This window comes from Pholis gunnellus (assembly GCF_910591455.1).
Source record: "Pholis gunnellus genome assembly, chromosome: 16".
In the NCBI taxonomy this organism is placed as follows: Eukaryota; Metazoa; Chordata; class Actinopteri; order Perciformes; family Pholidae; genus Pholis; species Pholis gunnellus.
The window spans coordinates 2,221,021-2,240,034 of record NC_136543.1 but is presented as its reverse complement, the minus strand read 5'-3'; the positions used below and the strand labels follow the sequence as shown (position 1 = coordinate 2,240,034).

The 19,014-nt window shown below is 42.4% G+C and overlaps 1 protein-coding gene across 1 annotated transcript; it reads left to right on the top strand.

The window, feature by feature from the left end:
* The first annotated feature begins 935 nt into the window (after positions 1-935).
* LOC306708504 (uncharacterized protein) lies at positions 936-15,769 on the top strand. Its single transcript, XM_079176346.1, has 3 exons — positions 936-1,468; positions 3,901-4,371; positions 13,962-15,769. The coding sequence occupies exons 1-3, from the start codon at positions 1,276-1,278 to the stop codon at positions 15,035-15,037; spliced, it is 1,740 nt and encodes a 579-aa protein (XP_079032472.1). The 5' UTR covers positions 936-1,275; the 3' UTR covers positions 15,038-15,769.
* The last annotated feature ends 3,245 nt before the right edge of the window (positions 15,770-19,014 follow it).

Genomic DNA, 19,014 nt, shown 5'->3' with positions numbered 1-19,014 from the left:
GCAATAATAGCACTACAGTGGATAGAGGACACAAAACCAATGAGGGCAATCATTTGTTCAGACTCAAGTTCATCATTAGCCAGCTTACAGAACAGACATTCAGACATTAGACCAGACATCCTTATAGAAATACAACAAACAGCATACAGAATTCAAATACAGTCGTATTCCTATGGGTACCAGCACATATTGGGATCAAAGGGAATGAAACTACAGATAAAGCTGCAAAAGAGGCCACAAAAAATAGCTGCACTGATGTTACAGTCAGCTTCAGTAAATCAGAAACAAAAAGTATTATTAAACAGAGGTTGAAGCAGAAGCAATGGGAGGAAGACAGAAAAGGACGATGGTTTTACCGGGTTCAGAGGAAAGTGGGAGAAATGAGATGTGCAGGAAGGAACAGGAGAGAGGAAACGGTGATATCAAGACTTAGATTTGGACACACTGGCCTTAACAGTATGCTTCTCAAAATAGGAAAACATGAAACAGGCAAATGCGACTATTGTGGGCAAGAGGAAACAATAGAACGTGTTATTGTGCAATGTCAGAAATATGAGCAAGAAAGAGGGCAGCTGATTGGAAACCTCAACAAGATGGAGGTACGGTTTGATGTAGTGGATATTCTGCAAAATAACTCAAAAAGTGTTGTTTTTTGTTTTGTTTCTTATTTCTTTTCTTTTACATTTTGTATATTAAACTCTAAACATCCTGATCCACACTCCATACCAGTTGGTGGCGGTAATGCATCAATTCATTGTTTGCCAACCACCAATAAACCTCAAAAAAGAAAAATAAGAAGGGGTCTTTGTTGTGTTGATAAAGTATCAGTTAGCGCCACCAGTACTGATCCAGCAGAGTATCTGTATGTCTGAATGGACTTTTAGCTGTTCACCTTTTTTTCTGGATGTTTTTCCTCTGATTCATCTCCCGGTAGCCTACAAAGCTATTGAGGTTAGCTTAGCATGCTAGCTGGAAACAGACCGACGGGGACATCAACACAGCGCTAGTCAGAGTTGAATGAAGAGTAAACGGTGTTTTTGACGGAGTTTGTATGGAGAACAAGTTTCTGTCGTTGTGTGGAAATGTTTAAAGTCTAAATGCTTTGAACCGAGTGGACCCTGTGTTGTTTCGCTTCATCTAAAACGTCCGCATTGTCTCCTGGTTTCCTACGGAGCTAATTAAGTTAGCATGCTAGCAGGAAGTAGACGGACCCGAGCGTAACCTTACAACACAGCGCAGTTTGTCTGGAGGAGAAGTTTCTGTGGTTTAGTGAAAATGTCTAAAGTACAAATTCTGAGATCTTTAGTCAACCAGCGACTAACTGCGGCTGCTGAAGAGATATTTGGTCTGTTTGAAAGAACGATAGCAGAGTACGAGGAGGAACTCTCTCGATCAAAAGAGGAGAATGGGCGACAACGGAAACTACTGGACGCTGTTTTCAACCCTGAAGTCCGGATACAAAGAGCAGGTTGGTTCACTTTATTTCTTCTCTCAGTTCTCGCACACTGTTCATGCTCCGGCTGCTAACTTTTAATGTAGTTTGGAGTGAGACTTGGTTGCAATGAATATTTTCCTTCTTCTGATCTGTGCTCTCAGCTTCTAGATGACAGAAACTATTTCAACATAAAGTACAAGTTTGTTCTTTGATAACACTACATGGATTTGGCAGCTTGTTGAATTCTAAAATGCTTCATATGTTCATGGTCACAATCGGGTTCATTCAGTGTGGCACTGTGCCAAAGCACACTGACTGTAATCCTGCTGGACTATTATTCTTATTCTCCATTTTCCGCCTAGTTTGATGTGCTTCTCCTCCAAACACCAAACAGCTGCGCAAAAATATACATCAAAACGTGCGGCCTGATCGGGAATAGTGTGCCACGTATTTTTTTGAGAGATTCGCCCAGCGGTTTCCCCGAAAATCCCGAAAAACTGAGCAAAATTGCCCCATTGACTTGAATGGGGTTTCAGCGTGAAGAGAGTAAAAAAAAACACTGAACTTTGGACCCATGTTGATTATCATACTTTAACAGAAACATAATTCAACGTTTAAAACGTAGACAAAACGCTGGTTGTTATTGAGCCAAATGGACATTTTGATAGCTAGCACAGTTTTCATGAACTCAGATTGAGTTTCAGGAAAATTTGGGCCTGTTTCAGATTTTATTATGGGTGTGTATTGCATATGTCACGGCTAGAGTGAAGAGGAGCTTGAGATTCTTTTGAAACAAATATTTCTCTTGCCACTGACTCCACAATTTTCACTCTTCATGCATAATTTTTTGGTAAAAACTTAGCAAATCATGTGCTGGTCTAAAGAAATGACTGTGGAATCCAGCAGATTTACATATTTTGCACTACAGCCTTTAATTGACAGGAAAACCAACGTTATGCTCCATAGAGACCAATGTTCAATTTTACTTCAAGAACATCTTCCACAGAATACGGTACACCATTTCTAGATCGCCAGTGAAGACACACTTTTTACACAACAGACACAATTTTCACACGATCTGTTCTTCAAGTCATCCTTCCTCTCAAGTATTAATATAGGAGCAATAGGAGCTACAGTTATGGGGGTTTTGAGGATTTGTTTTTTCTCCATGTAAAAGCTGCAGGCACACAGATGTTTGTGATTGAGCTAATTAGTGAACATAGACACACATGACTTAGAGATATTCAGGGAAAGTTCATTAGACCGTCTGTCTGTCTCTCCTACTCACTCACTCAGTCCATCTAACTGTCTGTCTGCCTGTCTCACTCACTCTCTCTCTCTCCTCTCTGTCTATCTTTCTGTCTGTCTCTCTCTCTATCATACAGTCATTCAGGTCTTAGATACTTTTAGAGGACTTTTCCCCTTTCACCCCCCCCCCCCCCCCCCCCCACACACACACACACACACACACACACACACACACACACACACACACATTTAAAAATAAAAGCCCCACAGAATGAATTCTAACTGGAATGCTTCTCATGAAGCCTGTCATTTAATAACCTCTGTGTTTGTGTGTCAAACATGATTATGTCTCCTCTCACCCACCCAGTCCCACCCTTTTAAAAATAAAAGTCCCATAGAGTAACTGTATCTTAAGATGAAGCTCAGAATGAGTTTCATACAGAAATGATGGGAGCTAATGCTCCCATCATTTCCAAAGGCTTCTCAAACAAACGTATATATCTCAAATACAGAAATGATGGGAGCCATTTGTGGACTGTCCATCACGAATACAAGATTCAATCCAAGTGTATTTAAGGCATTTAAGAAACCTTTTGTGGCAGAATCAGACCGGGTTAAAGCTAATACAAAATCTATTGAGGTCTTTATTGCTGCAGACATGAGGCCATACTCGGTTGTGGAAAACAAAGGATTTCAAAATCTGGTTAAAGTGCTCGAGCCGCGCTACGAAATCCCCTCACGCACCCACTTCAGTATGAAGGTCGTTCCAGGCCTCTAAGAAAAGGAAAAGACTGTCACAGCTCATCACGGTCCGATGCTGCAGAAGCACCCCTCTGTGAGAGTCACACAGACACAAATCTGCCCCACACAATGTAGATATTCTCATCTTTTTGAAAATAAATATTTCATGTTTTCATGTAAGACTCGAGGCCAAAGTTATTTGCTTGAAGTGTTCTTGAAGTTATTTTAATTAATAAATGGAAAACAAAGTATATTTGTCCACCCCCACTTTTCTTTGCTGATCCGATCCGTGAATGAAAAACCGTGGTACGATCCGAACCGTGAGGTTTGTGATCCGTTGTACCCCTACTGTTTGGTAACTGTGCACAGGGAGTGTAAGCGGGAATGATGGCAAGAAAAAAAAGTGTATGTACAGGAGACTATTTGCTCAATACAAAAATGTCTTTGTAACGTCTGTGTTTACTGTTTTCCTGCAGACGTCCAGCAGCTGTTGGTGATTAAAGAAGAGGTTCCTCCTGAGCAGCAGGAGTGGAGCTCCAGTCTGGACCAGGAGGACCCAGAGCCCCCACACATTAAAGAGGAACAGGAGGAACTCTGGATCAGTCAGGAGGGAGAGCAGCTTCAAGGGCTGGAGGAGGCTGGTATCAAGTTCTCATTCACTCCTGTGAAGAGTGAAGAAGATGAAGAGGAAGCTCAGTCCTCACAGCTTCATCAAAGACAAACTGAACAGATGGAAACAGAAGCTGATGGAGAGGACTGTGGAGGACCAGAACCAGACATGAACTCAGATCCAGATAGACATCAAGGACCAGATACTGATGAGAAGACTGGAGACTCTACTGACACTGATGACAGTAATGATTGGAAGGAGACCAGAGAACCTCAGTCAGGTTTAAACTCTTTGAAACCTGATAAAGTCCTTGTCGGTGATTCACGATGTAGTGCTGGTGAGAAACCTTTCAGATGCTCTGAGTGTGAGAAAACATTTGGCAAGAGTCGATATCTGAAGAATCACATGAGAATCCACACAGGAGAGAAACCGTTCAGCTGCTCAGTCTGTAATAAGGCTTTTAACCATTGTTCAAATTTACAGACACACATGAGAATCCACACAGGAGAGAAACCTTTCAGCTGCTCAGTTTGTAAGAAATCTTTTAACCAGTGTTCAACTTTACAGACACACATGAGAATCCACACGGGAGAGAAACCGTTGAGCTGCTCAGTCTGTAATAAGGCTTTTATCCAGTGTTCAATTTTACAGAGACACATGAGAATCCACACAGGAGAAAAACCTTACAATTGCTCAGTCTGTAATATGACTTTTGCACTGAGTGGAAATTTGAAGGAACACATGATAATCCACACAGGAGAGAAACCGTTGAGCTGCTCAGTCTGCAATAAGGCTTTTATCCAGTGTTCAACTTTACAGAGACACATGAGAATCCACACAGGAGAGAAACCTTTCAGCTGCTCAGTCTGTAATATGTCTTTTGCACTCAGTGGAAATTTGAAGGAACACATGAGAATCCACACAGGAGAGAAACCTTTCAGCTGCTCAGTGTGTGAGAAAGGTTTCACTTATAATGGAGGTTTAAAGGTGCACATGAGAATCCACACAGGAGAGAAACCTTTCAATTGCTTAGTCTGTAATAAGACTTTTAACCATCGTTCAAATTTACAGACACACATGAGAATCCACACAGGAGAGAAACCTTTCAGCTGCTCAGTCTGTGATGAAACTTTTCGTCAGAAGCCAGCTCTGAAGTTACACATGATGACTCATACAAGAGACAACCAGCTTTAGTGGTTCTGTTTGTCTACAAAAGGTAAATCTGACACACCGCATGGCACAACGCAGGGGAAGAACTCTGGTGCTTTTTTTCCTGTCTTTATTCAAAAGCATGTTTTAATTTGAGAGCGTTGCTTATTGATTCCACGTGCCGATTTTTGAATTGTTTCACTCAAAACTCTGTCCTCACACACAATCAGCCCCCGCTTGCGATTAGTGACACAATAAATCTTGATTGCTCTGAGAGATCCATGCTTTGTTTAAGGTGATGCCTCCTCACCTTGGCAGTGAGCTTAGTAGTGTCATTAGTTTGATCCAGTAGACTAATTTAGTTTTTATTTTCAAGTTACTGTTGGTTTTCTAGAGGTGTCCGGGGACACGCTCACAGGGAAGAAAATGTACATTTTAAAGTTAAATGCATCAATCTGGTGCATTTTGAGACCAGAATCCAGAGGCTAGATCTACGAAGAACTTTGTGCTCTTGTGAACAATTTTGTGATCTTCCTTTAGCGGTGGTGGAATGTAACTAAGTACATTAACTTAAGTATTGTACTTGAGTACCTGCAGCATTAAAGGGATGAACACATTACTGTTTCAATTATTAGTATCCAATGATACAGGCCTACCATAAATATGTACTTGAAATGAGCCATTCAGTATAAGTATACTTCTTTGTCATGCCAATACTTTTGTACTTTTACTTATTGGCAGGTGGGTTTGTGCTCTTTCGGGTTTGGAGACCCTGACACCTTTTTTGCTTTCATCTCTGCAATAGCAGTATGTTTTTCTGTAAATCATTTTCTTAAAAATAAATGTCTTTCATTTTTACACTTAAAGGGATATTTTGGGTGTTACACTAAAACTGATATTGATTCTTTTAGGTGTCTAAAATATGCCCACAGCAGTACATTGCTTTAGTCCCAATTCTGATACTCCTGTCTGTTTCTTCAAACTCCATCTGCTGGAGTAATTCCCTGACTGTGGAGTACCTCATTCAACCACACTTCTAAACATCTGAACTGTCCATTTACATGTTTCTGCTGCCTTTTTTTGGTGGTCCGTTTTAACAAAGGTTGGGTAATATCGTTAAGATGCTTTTTGTAATCTCCTGGACAAAGTTGACGTCATAACAGTTTGACTAAAGACTTGTCTGCATGTGTTGCCAAAGTCATATTAGTGTTTTTGACAACAGCGACTGTAAAACTTCTAGTTGAGAAGAATTATTTAGCGGTGATGAAATTGAGTTAATAGGTGGGCCAAATCTGCTCTGGACGGATTAGTAAGTCATTCTTTTTTTTCTTTCTCATTCAAAAGATGAGAATGAGCGACAACGGAAACTACTGGACGCTGTTTTCACTGAAGTCCAGATACAAAGAGCAGGTTGGTTCACTTTATTTCTTCTCTCAGTTTTCACACACTGTTCATGCTCCGGCTGCTAACTTTTAATGTAGTTTGGAGTGAGACTCGGTTGCAATGAATCTTTTTTTTCTCAGCTTCTATATGACAGAAAATATTACAACATAAAGTTGTAATGATCGCTAAAGTCTGCCCAGTAGGAGCTAGCTCAAATTGTGGCAGTGGCAGCTAGCACAGGCACTTCCTGTTGCAAGCTCAGCTGCCGCGGCAAGTTGTGACAGTTAGTTTCTTTATAGTTTACAGTTACCACTGTTTGTGGCAGCTGCTGCAACTTCCCTTGGTAGTTGCCATTGTTTGGGAGAGGTGCCGTGGCAGGTGCCACTTTTTAGCCTTTATTTTTCTATTATTTGACAATATGTGACAATGCATTAAGGTCCTTAAGGGTATGATTGTTAGTAGTTGTAATTGGTTTAGTAAAAAAAATGCTGAATTGTCACAGTATGGCTACTCGTTTTATTTAAACTAAGCTAATATAGGCTAACATCAGTTGGCACTTGTTGCCGTGGTAATGATACACACTTTCATTCAGCGGACTGGAGGAATGCAAATTGTAAATATGGATAAGATGCCTCAATGGTCTGTCAGGGAATAATAGAGAAGACCTTTCAGCGTGTTTTGGTACCTTCAACTATGTTATGCAGTCAGATGTACTGTCTGTATACCACCAATTCAGATCCGCCTGTGCCCTTTAATTTTAGCGTATGTACTTTTCCCTTTTGGTCAATATAATCAGGTGAATTGTTAGAGTGGTGGCCAGCATGGGGATGTGAAGGATTAAATAATACATTTTGATATTGGTGTTAAGTGTTCACTGTTTAACCTGGAGGGCAAGATTTATTTTTGAGTTTTTTTGTTTCACACCAACACAGCCCAGGTAATATTTGATTTGGAAGCTTATCCCAGTTATAGTAAGTTGTGTTGTGGCCTTACGAATAATTAAAATTCGACCTTTGTGAGAGGTGCACTCTCACTTGCAAAATTGCATTGTTTACACCAAGTGTTTCTTTGGATGAATGTATTTAGGTGTTTATTGTGTAGGTGATGGTAGCTAGGTGGTACAGTTTTCACAAACAACCCATAACATACACCCTCAACCCTACATTGCATACATATTCCCCGATTGCATAACTATACCTGCAGACCGAAATGTCCACCTTAAACCAAACAAAGCAGCAGTGGATAATGGGACATCTGGAGAAATTGACTCCACTCTCTTTGAGTTAGTTTAAGATGCCACTCCACCTGCTGATGCTGACCCTTACCGCCATGTCACTGCTAGGCACAATCAAAGTGATATCTCAGTGTTAACCAGCTTATTGGAATCCATGTATTGTGGCATCACAAGGGGCCAGGTGATAGATGGGTGCTACTTCCCCTTTAAATATCGGCAGCCACACCACAAGATGGCCGCAGAGGCAACAACTCCAGCTCCCAGAAGGCCTCGCCACTCACCCAGGTGTGGGTATTTAAGGCACCTGATTAAGACAGGATTAGATGGCTGCAGGAGGGGAGAAGAGAGAGCACGTGGCTGGAAGGAGCTCCGAGAAAGGCGTACAGAAAAGTGTTGAACCAGACTGAGTAGGATCCAGAGGAAGAAGACCTGGTAGCCGGTGAAACCGTTGAGTGTTTTTTAATACTGTTCAGTCGAACAAAGCCTTATCTCCTCGCGGATGCTTTTTGTTTGTTTTGGACTTCTTGAGTTGGTTAAAGAAGAATAAACCTTGACTTTTTTTCTGGGAATCATTGATTTTTGCCTATTTTTATTAATTACCTTGCACCACCCCACCCTAGCCTGCTATATTGACCTCTCATGACATGACAGTATCTTGAGCCAACTGAGGAGGAACATCAACAGCCTGATGATTATGAGAATGGGGAGGCAGTAGCCTTTAGAGCAGTGATTTTCAACTACTGCCGCGGCACACCAGTGTGCCGTGAGAGATCGTCAGGTGTGCCGTGGTGAAATGTCCAATTTCACTTAATCGGTCCAAAAAAATCTAATTTAGTTGCCGCAAATAATTTGCCATTGTTGAGCGTCTGAGCCTGCAATATAGTGGCTGGCTTAAAAATTAAATACTCTTCCTTGCCAGTGGGTGGCAGTACGTAGCGCAATAATTACCTTATTAATTTAAGATAGTAGAATTAAATGATGCGCAGGAGATGTTGCAGTGAAGAACAGCAATGGAGAAATATTTCAAAAAGAAAAATGTAGACTCTGATCTGGGCCCTGGGCAACCTTCTGACCCAGATGAAAAGCCCAGTACCAGTGGTGGTAAAAAACTGAGCTTGAGGCAATACAGCGAAAGTTATCTTTCGTTAGGATTCACTTTCACCGGGGATCCGACTGCACCGACTCCGTTATGCTTGGTGTGTGGGGAAAAGCTATCAAACAGCGCCATGGTCCCAAGCAAGCTGAAATGTCATCTCCAGACGAAACACCCATCACTCAACAAGAACAGGGACTATTTTGTTCACCTGCACTCACAAACTGAGAAACAGGTAACTTTTATGAGGGAAACTATAAATGTGTCTGAGAAATCTCTCAAAGCTAGCTACTTAGTAGCTGAACTGGTAGCCAAATCAAAAAGCCCACACACTGTGGCAGAGACATTAATACTACCTGCCTGCAAAGCTATTGTGAACGAGATGCTCGGCCCTGACGCGGTTAACGAAGTAGCTAAAGTCCCGCTCTCAGATAACACAATTGCCAGACGTATTGGTGACATCTCTGCAGACATCGAAAGCGTTGTTTTGGAAAAGATACGCATCAGTGGGAATTTGCAGTGCAACTTGATAGGTCTACAGTCATCAGTGGACATGCTCAACTCTTGGCCAATGTGCGTTTTGTGGATGGAGACACCATCAGAGACAACTTCCTATTTTGCAAGGCATTGCCAGAAAAAACAGGAGAGGACATTTTTCGGGTCACATCAGAATATCTTGAACAAGGAGGACTTCAGTGGGAAACTGCACAATTGTCTGCACTGATGGAGCAGCAGCCATGGTCGGGCGCATCAAAGGCTTTGTTAGCAGAGTGTAAGCGAGACACCCAGATGTTCTCGTTACGCACTGTTTTTTACACCACAAGGCGCTTATTGTCAAGACTTTACCATCAGACCTAGCTCCTGTGTTGAATGATGTTGTGCGCATGGTTAACTTTGTAAAGACAAGACCTCTGAAAAGCTGCATATTTGCATCTTTATGTGAGGAAATGGGAGCGGAGCATAAAGCCCTATTGCTCCACACAGAAGTCCGATGGTTGTCGCACAGCAAAGTGCTGGCCCGTGTGTGCGGGAGGAACTGAAAGTGTTTTTGACTGATGAGAGGTGCGATGATGCAAAGCTGCTCACAAGTGATGAGTGGTGTGCAAGGCTGGCATACATGGCAGATATATTTCAGCACCTGAATGAACTGAACACACGAATGCAAGGCCGAAATGAAAACCTGCTCGCAAGCACAGACAAAATAAATGGATTCCGTTCAAAAGTGCACCTCTGGCAACAACATGTTGAAAGTTCCAACCTTGACATGTTCCCCCTCACCCAGAAATGGCAAGGAGTTGTCAACACTGCTGCACTGTGTGAGATAATAGGAAAACACTTAAACTCTTGAGGAGAAGTTTTCTTTTCCCCTCAACCTCCACTGAATGCCTTGACTGGGTTAGGGACCCATATAGCTCAGCAACAGTTTTTGGAAAGGACATGACTTTGCACGAGCAGGAGGATCTAACTGAACTGAGACAAGACCGTGGTTTAAAGCTGAGCTTTGCTGATCTACCGTTGGACAGTTTTTGGTTGACTGCTGCCAAGGAGTTCCCCATTCTGGCAAACGGAGCTATTTCAACATTGCTCCCATTTTCCACTACATATCTGTATGAGATGAGCTTTTCAAGCATGGCTGCTATAAAAACTAAAAACAGAGAGACTGAGAGCTGTTGAAGAAGAGCTTTGTGTGTGCCTTTCTTCAGTTTCTGCCAGGATATCAGCTCTGTGTTCATCCAAACAGGCCCAGCTTTCACACTGAGTAAGTGTCAACAAATTAAGAGACTTAAATTGTCAGCATATATGCTGTATTATGCTACAATGTGACATTTTGTACGTTTTTTTTGGTTGTTGGTGTGCCGCGGGATTTTTTTATTGTAAAAAATGTTCCGCGGCTCAAAAAAGGTTGAAAAACACTGCTTTAGAGAACAGCTTCAGGACCTCCAGTTAATGGTTGACACCTTTAGAAAATCGGCTCAAAGAAGCAGTTTCAAGAAGCAGCACACTCAATCGTGAAGAGGGGCTCAGAGCTGCAGTTGGGGCAATGGGTGAGGAGGCTAAAAGCTTTATAGACAACAGGCTGCAGGGCCTCGATCAGGCTATAGTGGCTTGTTTGGAGCAAAGGGATGTATGGTGGAGACAAGAGCTAAAAAAGGCCCTCAACAGAAATCGTTTATCTTGGAGGCCAGCCAGATTTTTCACTCCCACCGTGCCTATGCCGGACGGTCAACATATGGCTGAGGACGATGCCACTTTCACATCCCCGCCTGCAGTCACAGCCAAACTACTTATTAGATTCGAATTTCCCCAGTTTGGTGAATCAAGGAGTTTTATGGATGTCACAGATTTTGTTGATCAGTGCAAGAACTTTTTCACCCTCCGACCCTTGAGTGACCTCAAGCTAGATCAAGTCGCTGGATGGAAAGGTTCTCATCTCTCTCCCACCACTCATTGAGTGCCATGAAATACCGAACAATCGATCCGAGATTCCAGCACCAAACGCCGTCCTACATCAGCCTCATCTCCATCACATTGCCAAGCACATACCACAACTTGATCCAGAAGCACAAATACTCCTACTCGGAAGAGATGTCCTTCGAGCACACAAGGTCAGGCAACAAGTCAACGGACCACACACGGACCTGGGTTTGGTAGTAATAGGAGAGGTGTGCCTGGGTAATGCACATAAGCCAACAGTCAACACGTTCAAAACCAACGTGCTGGACAATGGGCGTCATTCAATTTGTCAACCCTGCACAAACTTCATGCATGTCAAGGAGACACAGCAGAACGTTAACAAGCCTGACAAGATAACAAAGAGGATGCAGGGTAAGACAGTGTTCAATCGAACTGAGCATGACAAAAAACTGGCTCCATCAATACAAGACCTTACCTTCTTAAAGATAATGGACACAAATGTCTACAGGGACGACACTAACAGTTAGGTCGCCCCACTGCCATTTAAAGAACCACAGCAGCTTCTACCGAACAACAGGGCGCAGGTAGTAAACGGTTCGCATCTCTACAGCGAACCTTGAAAAGTAAACCTCACATGTAGGAACAGTATGTGGCATTCATGGAGAAAATCTTTGCTCATGGACATGCCGAGGTAGCACCGCCACTGAGAGAAGATGAGTGCTGTTATCTCCCTACGTTTGGGGTCTACCACCCACAACAACCTAATCAGATCAGGGCAGCAGGACTGTGGATCTTGGGAGGTTAATCAATTCATGGCATGGCAGACCTGCCACCGGAGCGTCTCAAAACTTGTCCTCCTTTTACATATCTGGGGCTTGATGTATTTGGACCTTGGTCTGTCACAACCAGACACACCAGAGGAGGACATACAGAGAGTAAGCGATGGGCCATCATGTTTTGCTGTATGAGTTCAAGGGATGTACATGTCGAGAAAATTGAGTCTTTAGACACGTCCAGCTGCATAAACGCTCTTAGGAGGTTCTTCGCACTGAGAGGTCCTGCGAAACAGCTCCAATCGGATTGCGGTACCAACTTTATTGGAGCGTGCAAGGAGCTTGGGATGGACAAAACGGTGCAGAAGTACATCAGCGAGCAGGGGTGTAGCTGGGTATTTAACCCGCCACATCCCTGTCATATGGGAGGCTCTTGGGAGCGCATGATTGACATCACCAGAAGAATCCTCAATTCAATGTTCTTCAGCAAAACACTTGCCTAACCCATGAAGTGATTTGCACACTAATGGCAGAGGTCACAGCCATAATTTATGCACAACCACTCCTACCTGTGTCAATGGACCCAGACAAGTCATTCATACTCTCGCCAGCAATGCTCCTTACACAAAAGACAGGATTTCCACCTCCACCTGGAGATTTCTCGGACATGGACCTGTACACAAAGCAATGGAGACAAGTCCAGGCTCTAGCCAACCAGTATTGGACTCGTTGGAACCTTGAATACTTACCTTCCTTACAACACAGACAGAAGTGGACAGTGCCACGTAGAAACCTTCAAGTCGGAGATCTAGTTCTCCTCAGGGACAAGCAGACTGCCCGCAACTGCTGGCCTATGGCGAGTATCGCTGCAACTTTCCCTGGAAAGGATGGACATGTAAGAAAGGTCGAGGTGAAGACGACTGACTAAGGCAGTGTCAAGACTTTTCTTAGACCAATTGCAGAAATGATTCTACTTCGACTGATTTTGAACATTGAATGTTCTTGAATCCTGCAAACTTGTAGTGACCTCACATAGGTCAGACGGGGAATGTGTTGCCTTTAAAGACATTGTCTACTTTGTTTAAATAATTTGTTTGTGCTTATTTTAAGACGAAAAGATGGTTATTGTAATGTTGTTTTTCTGTTTACGTCATGACATCACTTCCGGGAAATAATTTAGCGTCTCCACCCTGGTCTGTCAGCGACGGGGGCCAAGGCACAACAGCAACTTATCACCGCGGCATTTAAGAAATCGTTTGTGGCAGAATCTGACTAATCTAAAGCTAATACAACATCTATTGGGATCTTTATTGCTGCAGACATGAGGCCATACTCGGTTGTGGAAAACAAAGGATTTCAAAATCTGGTTAAAGTGCTCGAGCCGCGCTACGAAATCCCCTCACGCACCCACTTCAGTATGAAGGTCGTTCCAGGCCTCTAAGAAAAGGAAAAGACTGTCACAGCTCATCACGGTCCGATGCTGCAGAAGCACCCCTCTGTGAGAGTCACACAGACACAAATCTGCCCCACACAATGTAGATATTCTCATCTTTTTGAAAATAAATATTTCATGTTTTCATGTAAGACTCTCGGCCAATGTTATTTGCTTGAAGTGTTCTTGAAGTTATTTTAATTAATAAATGGAAAACAAAGTATATTTGTCCACCCCCACTTTTCTTTGCTGATCCGATCCGTGAATGAAAAACCGTGGTACGATCCGAACCGTGAGGTTTGTGATCCGTTGTACCCCTACTGTTTGGTAACTGTGCACAGGGAGTGTAAGCGGGAATGATGGCAAGAAAAAAAAGTGTATGTACAGGAGACTATTTGCTCAATACAAAAATGTCTTTGTAACGTCTGTGTTTACTGTTTTCCTGCAGACGTCCAGCAGCTGTTGGTGATTAAAGAAGAGGTTCCTCCTGAGCAGCAGGAGTGGAGCTCCAGTCTGGACCAGGAGGACCCAGAGCCCCCACACATTAAAGAGGAACAGGAGGAACTCTGGATCAGTCAGGAGGGAGAGCAGCTTCAAGGGCTGGAGGAGGCTGGTATCAAGTTCTCATTCACTCCTGTGAAGAGTGAAGAAGATGAAGAGGAAGCTCAGTCCTCACAGCTTCATCAAAGACAAACTGAACAGATGGAAACAGAAGCTGATGGAGAGGACTGTGGAGGACCAGAACCAGACATGAACTCAGATCCAGATAGACATCAAGGACCAGATACTGATGAGAAGACTGGAGACTCTACTGACACTGATGACAGTAATGATTGGAAGGAGACCAGAGAACCTCAGTCAGGTTTAAACTCTTTGAAACCTGATAAAGTCCTTGTCGGTGATTCACGATGTAGTGCTGGTGAGAAACCTTTCAGATGCTCTGAGTGTGAGAAAACATTTGGCAAGAGTCGATATCTGAAGAATCACATGAGAATCCACACAGGAGAGAAACCGTTCAGCTGCTCAGTCTGTAAGAAGTCTTTTAACCAGCGTTCAACTTTACAGAATCACATGAGAATCCACACGGGAGAGAAACCGTTGAGCTGCTCAGTCTGTAATAAAGCTTTTAACCAGTGTTCAACTTTACTGAGACACATGAGAATCCACACGGGAGAGAAACCTTTCAGCTGCTCAGTCTGTAATAAGGCTTTTAACCAGTGTTCAACTTTACAGAATCACATGAGAATCCACACAGGAGAGAAACCTTTCAGCTGCTCAGTCTGTAATAAGGCTTTTAACCATTGTTCAAATTTACAGACACACATGAGAATCCACACAGGAGAGAAACCTTTCAATTGCTTGGTCTGTAATATGTCTTTTGCACTGAATGGAAATTTGAAGGAACACATGACAATCCACACAGGGGAGAAACCCTTCAGCTGCTCAGTGTGTGATAAAAGATTTCGGATGAAGCCAGCTCTGAAGTTGCACATGATTACTCATACAAGAGACAACCAGCTTTAGTGGTTCTGTTTGTCTGCAAAAGGTAAATCTAACACAACACAGGGGAAGAACTCTGGTGCTTTTTTTCCTGTCTTTATTCAAAAGCATGTTTTAATTTGAGAGCGTTGCTTATTGATTCCACTTTCCGATTTTTGAATTGTTTCACTCAAAACTTTGTCCTCGCACACAATCAGCCCCCGCTTGCGATTAGTGACACAATAAATCTTGATTGCTCTGAGAGATCCATGCTTTGTTTAAGGTGATGCCTCCTCACCTTGGCAGGGAGCTTAGTAGTGTCATTAGTTTGATCCAGTAGACTAATTTAGTTTTTATTTTCTAGTTACTGTTGGTTTTCTAGAGATTGCTTTAGTCCCAATTCTGATACTCCTGTCTGTTTCTTCAAACTCCATCTGCTGGAGTAATTCCCTGACTGTGGAGTACCTCATACAACCACACTTCTAAACATCTGAACTGTCCCTTTACATGTTTCTGCTGCCTTTTTCTATTGGTCCGTTTTAACAAAGGTTGGGTAATATTGTTAAGATGCTTTTTGTAATCTCCTGGACAAAGTTGACGTCATAACAGTTTGACTAAAGACTTGTCTGCATGTGTTGCCAAAGTCAAATGAGTGTTTTTGACAACAGCGACTGTAAAACTTCTAGTTGAGAAGAATTATTTAGCGGTGATGAAACTGAGTTAACGGGGGCCGAATCTGCTCTGGACGGATTAGTAATTCATTCTTTTTTTTTCTGTGAGCACAACGTTTTGTTTTCTTTAAATAAATGTATTATTGTTCTTATTGATGTCTCGTAATGATTCTTCTTATCAACAATCAGAATCAGAAACGGTTTATTATTACACAAACAAGGAATTTGGCTTGGTGATTGGTGCCTGACAATAAACAGTGCAAGAGTAAAAGACATCATTTAAAAATAGAAAATATGAAAAACAAACAAATCTAGAGTATGTTAAAACAAGTATGTTATTAATGGTCCAAGTATGTATTTAAAGAGTAGAGTTGTGCAATGATGTGTAACGGTAAGTAATTGCCATGAGGATGTAAGTGTCTGAGTCAGTGGGGGTCCTTACCCTCTTGGACCTGCGAGCCGCGAGGGGGGCTAAGGGGGGGGGGGGCGGGGGGACAGAGTACACACATGTAGTACAAATCACTTCTGAGAACGAATGAAATGATATTTTATGATATATCAAAAACCTACGTAACGAAGAAATTCTGATAAAATGGACCATGTAACCTATTTTAATCACTCAAAAACATATATATACACAAAGTACTACAACATACTACAAGTACTACCACAATTTCACCTATTTTTCGCCAGGAGACGGCGAACTATGTTCTCCGTTACCGATCCCAGCCACCACCTACGGTACTTTCACAGACAAACCGCATATCAAAGAGCACGAGGACTCCACACTGAATCCAACAATATCTTCCAAATTCTTCTCCTTCAAACCATTAAAAAGTTACAATTATTCTGCCACAGATATCAACTCAGCCCAACAGCAAAAGAATTGAAACGCTTCGCATCTTGAGATGGTTTTCAGGCTGAAAATCGCCCCCCCCCCCCAAAAAAAATAAATCCTTGCTGCCGGTCTCTCTCCTCCGTTCTGTGAAAAAACTGAGTCTCTGCGAGAATGTATAAGGAATGGGGTAATCTTTTCAGTTTTGGCCAATGGGTTTGACCCTTGGGGGCACGCCACGGTTTTCGATTTTTTTATTGGCTTTACATTCTGTCAATCAACTCAAAGAACGTATCATTACACTCCTTACACTCTTCCGCGTTCAATGCTGTATGGGCAAATCGGCCAATCAGAAGGTTCTTTAAGGTTCACTGGAAGTCTGTGAAACTGGAACTCAGATGAGGATGAGCCCTGTTTTACAAGTTTATATAGGGCCTAGGCTCTCAAAATGATGCCAAACTGCTGTATTAGATAGATTGAACACTATTAGTGATACAAGAAGTGAAATATATAGTTATATAGTATATAAAAGTACAATAAAACAGCTATAACTGCTGCCTCCAAAATCAGAATTGACGTTGGCTGACCTCAGCTGACCTGTACAAAACCTTGATTTCTCAGGCATACTTCACTCTATCAAGCCAATTTGTTTTTTACAGTCCCCTGACCTGTTGTGCTATGACTTGTGAGGGTTGATTTGGGTGTATCTGCATCATTTCAAATCGAGAAAATTAATAAAAGTGCATCTGTTTCAGGCGAACCTGAATTTGAGCTGTGTGTTATATTCATTCAGCATTAACCACTAACATATACACTGATATGTACACATATGAACAAATCTCCCAAGTGTTCGTGTTATTATTCCATTGAAATTATTCAAATAGACCTTGTAGTTAGAGAGATAAGTCCCTTTGAGTATGGGTATGATATTTTCGAGCAGAGGCCTGAAAATAGGGCTCAGTTTTAATAGGAGCCCAACAGCAGACGAGAAGAACCTGTTTTTTTGGCGTGAGGTCTTGATCCTGATGGACCGCAGCCTCCTGCCAGAGGGAAGGGATTTAAAGAGTTTGTGTCCAGGGTGAGAGGGGCTGGCTACAATCTTTCTTGCTCGCCTCAGTGTCCTGGAGGCGAACACATTGTGGAGGGAGGGCAGATTGCAGCCAATCACTATCGTGGCAGAGTGAATGATACGCCACAGTCTGCCCTTGTCCTTGGCAGTGGCTGCAGCGTACCAGACACTGATGGAGGAGCAGAGGATGGACTCAATGATGCCAGCAGTGGATGCTGGTCAACATAGGGTGCTACGGCGCCCTCTATTGAGCCACAAATAATACAAAATAATAATAATAATAATAAATTATACAAATTGTCAATATTTGTGTTTTTGAAATATTGAATCACCCAGTAATATGTGTAAAATATGATGGAGTAAAAATAGGATACATAAGAAACTTGTTCCATGGTGGACAGAGGAGTGCTGCCAGGCTGTTAAAAACAGGAACAAAGCATTCAGACAAGTCAGAAGAACCCATAACATGCAGCATTTGATACAATATAAAAAGGCACAAGCAGTGGTGAGAAGAACACTACGACAAGCTAAGAGAGGTAGTTGGAGACATTTTTGCCATAAAATAGGAAGAACTACTCCTGTGGGAGAGGTATGGGGAATGATAAAGAGGATGGGAGGAGATAGAAGAGAATGGGATTACCCAGTTTTGACATCTGACGAGGAAACTGCGGTCTCCAATAGGGAAAAGGCAGAGATAATGGCCAAGGTATTTGTGAAGATTCATGGTTCAGATAAGTTGTCGGAAGAAGAAAGGAGAAGGGAAAGCATCCAGATGTGTTAGACAGGAGGGAGAAAACACATGATACAATAGATGAACCTTTTACTTTGGAAGAAATGGTGAGAGCAATAAATAGATCAAGACCCACATCGCCCGGGGACGATCAGGTATGCTACGTCATGCTAACAAGACCCACATCACCAGGGGACGATCAGGTGTGCAAAGGCATTTTGCAAAAGGAGCACTCTTGAAGCTGCTGTGCCTTTATAACAGTGTGGGAGGAAGAAAAGTTACAGAACGCATGGAAAGAGGCAGTAGTGATTCCGATTAGAAAACCTGGCTAAGATCCATCTAAACCCACCAGCTACAGACCAAGAGCATTAACATCTAATACGTGTAAGATAATGGAAAGGATAACAGAAAGATTTCCAGAGTGGTTTTAGGAAGGGAAGGACCACCATGGACTCTGTGATAAGGCCAGAGACTGAAATAAGGCAGGCCCAGGCAAATAAAGAGTCAGTCATTGCAGTGTTTTTTGACATAGAAAAAGCCTATGACATGATGTGGAAGGAAGGTTTGCTAATTAAGATGCTCAAAATGGGAATTGGTGGGAGATTTTATAACTGGGTAAAGGATTTTCTGTTTGGAAGATAAATAAAAGTACAGATTGGGTCAGACATGTCAAATCAATACATAGTTTATAATGGTAGGCCTCAAGGTAATGTGATT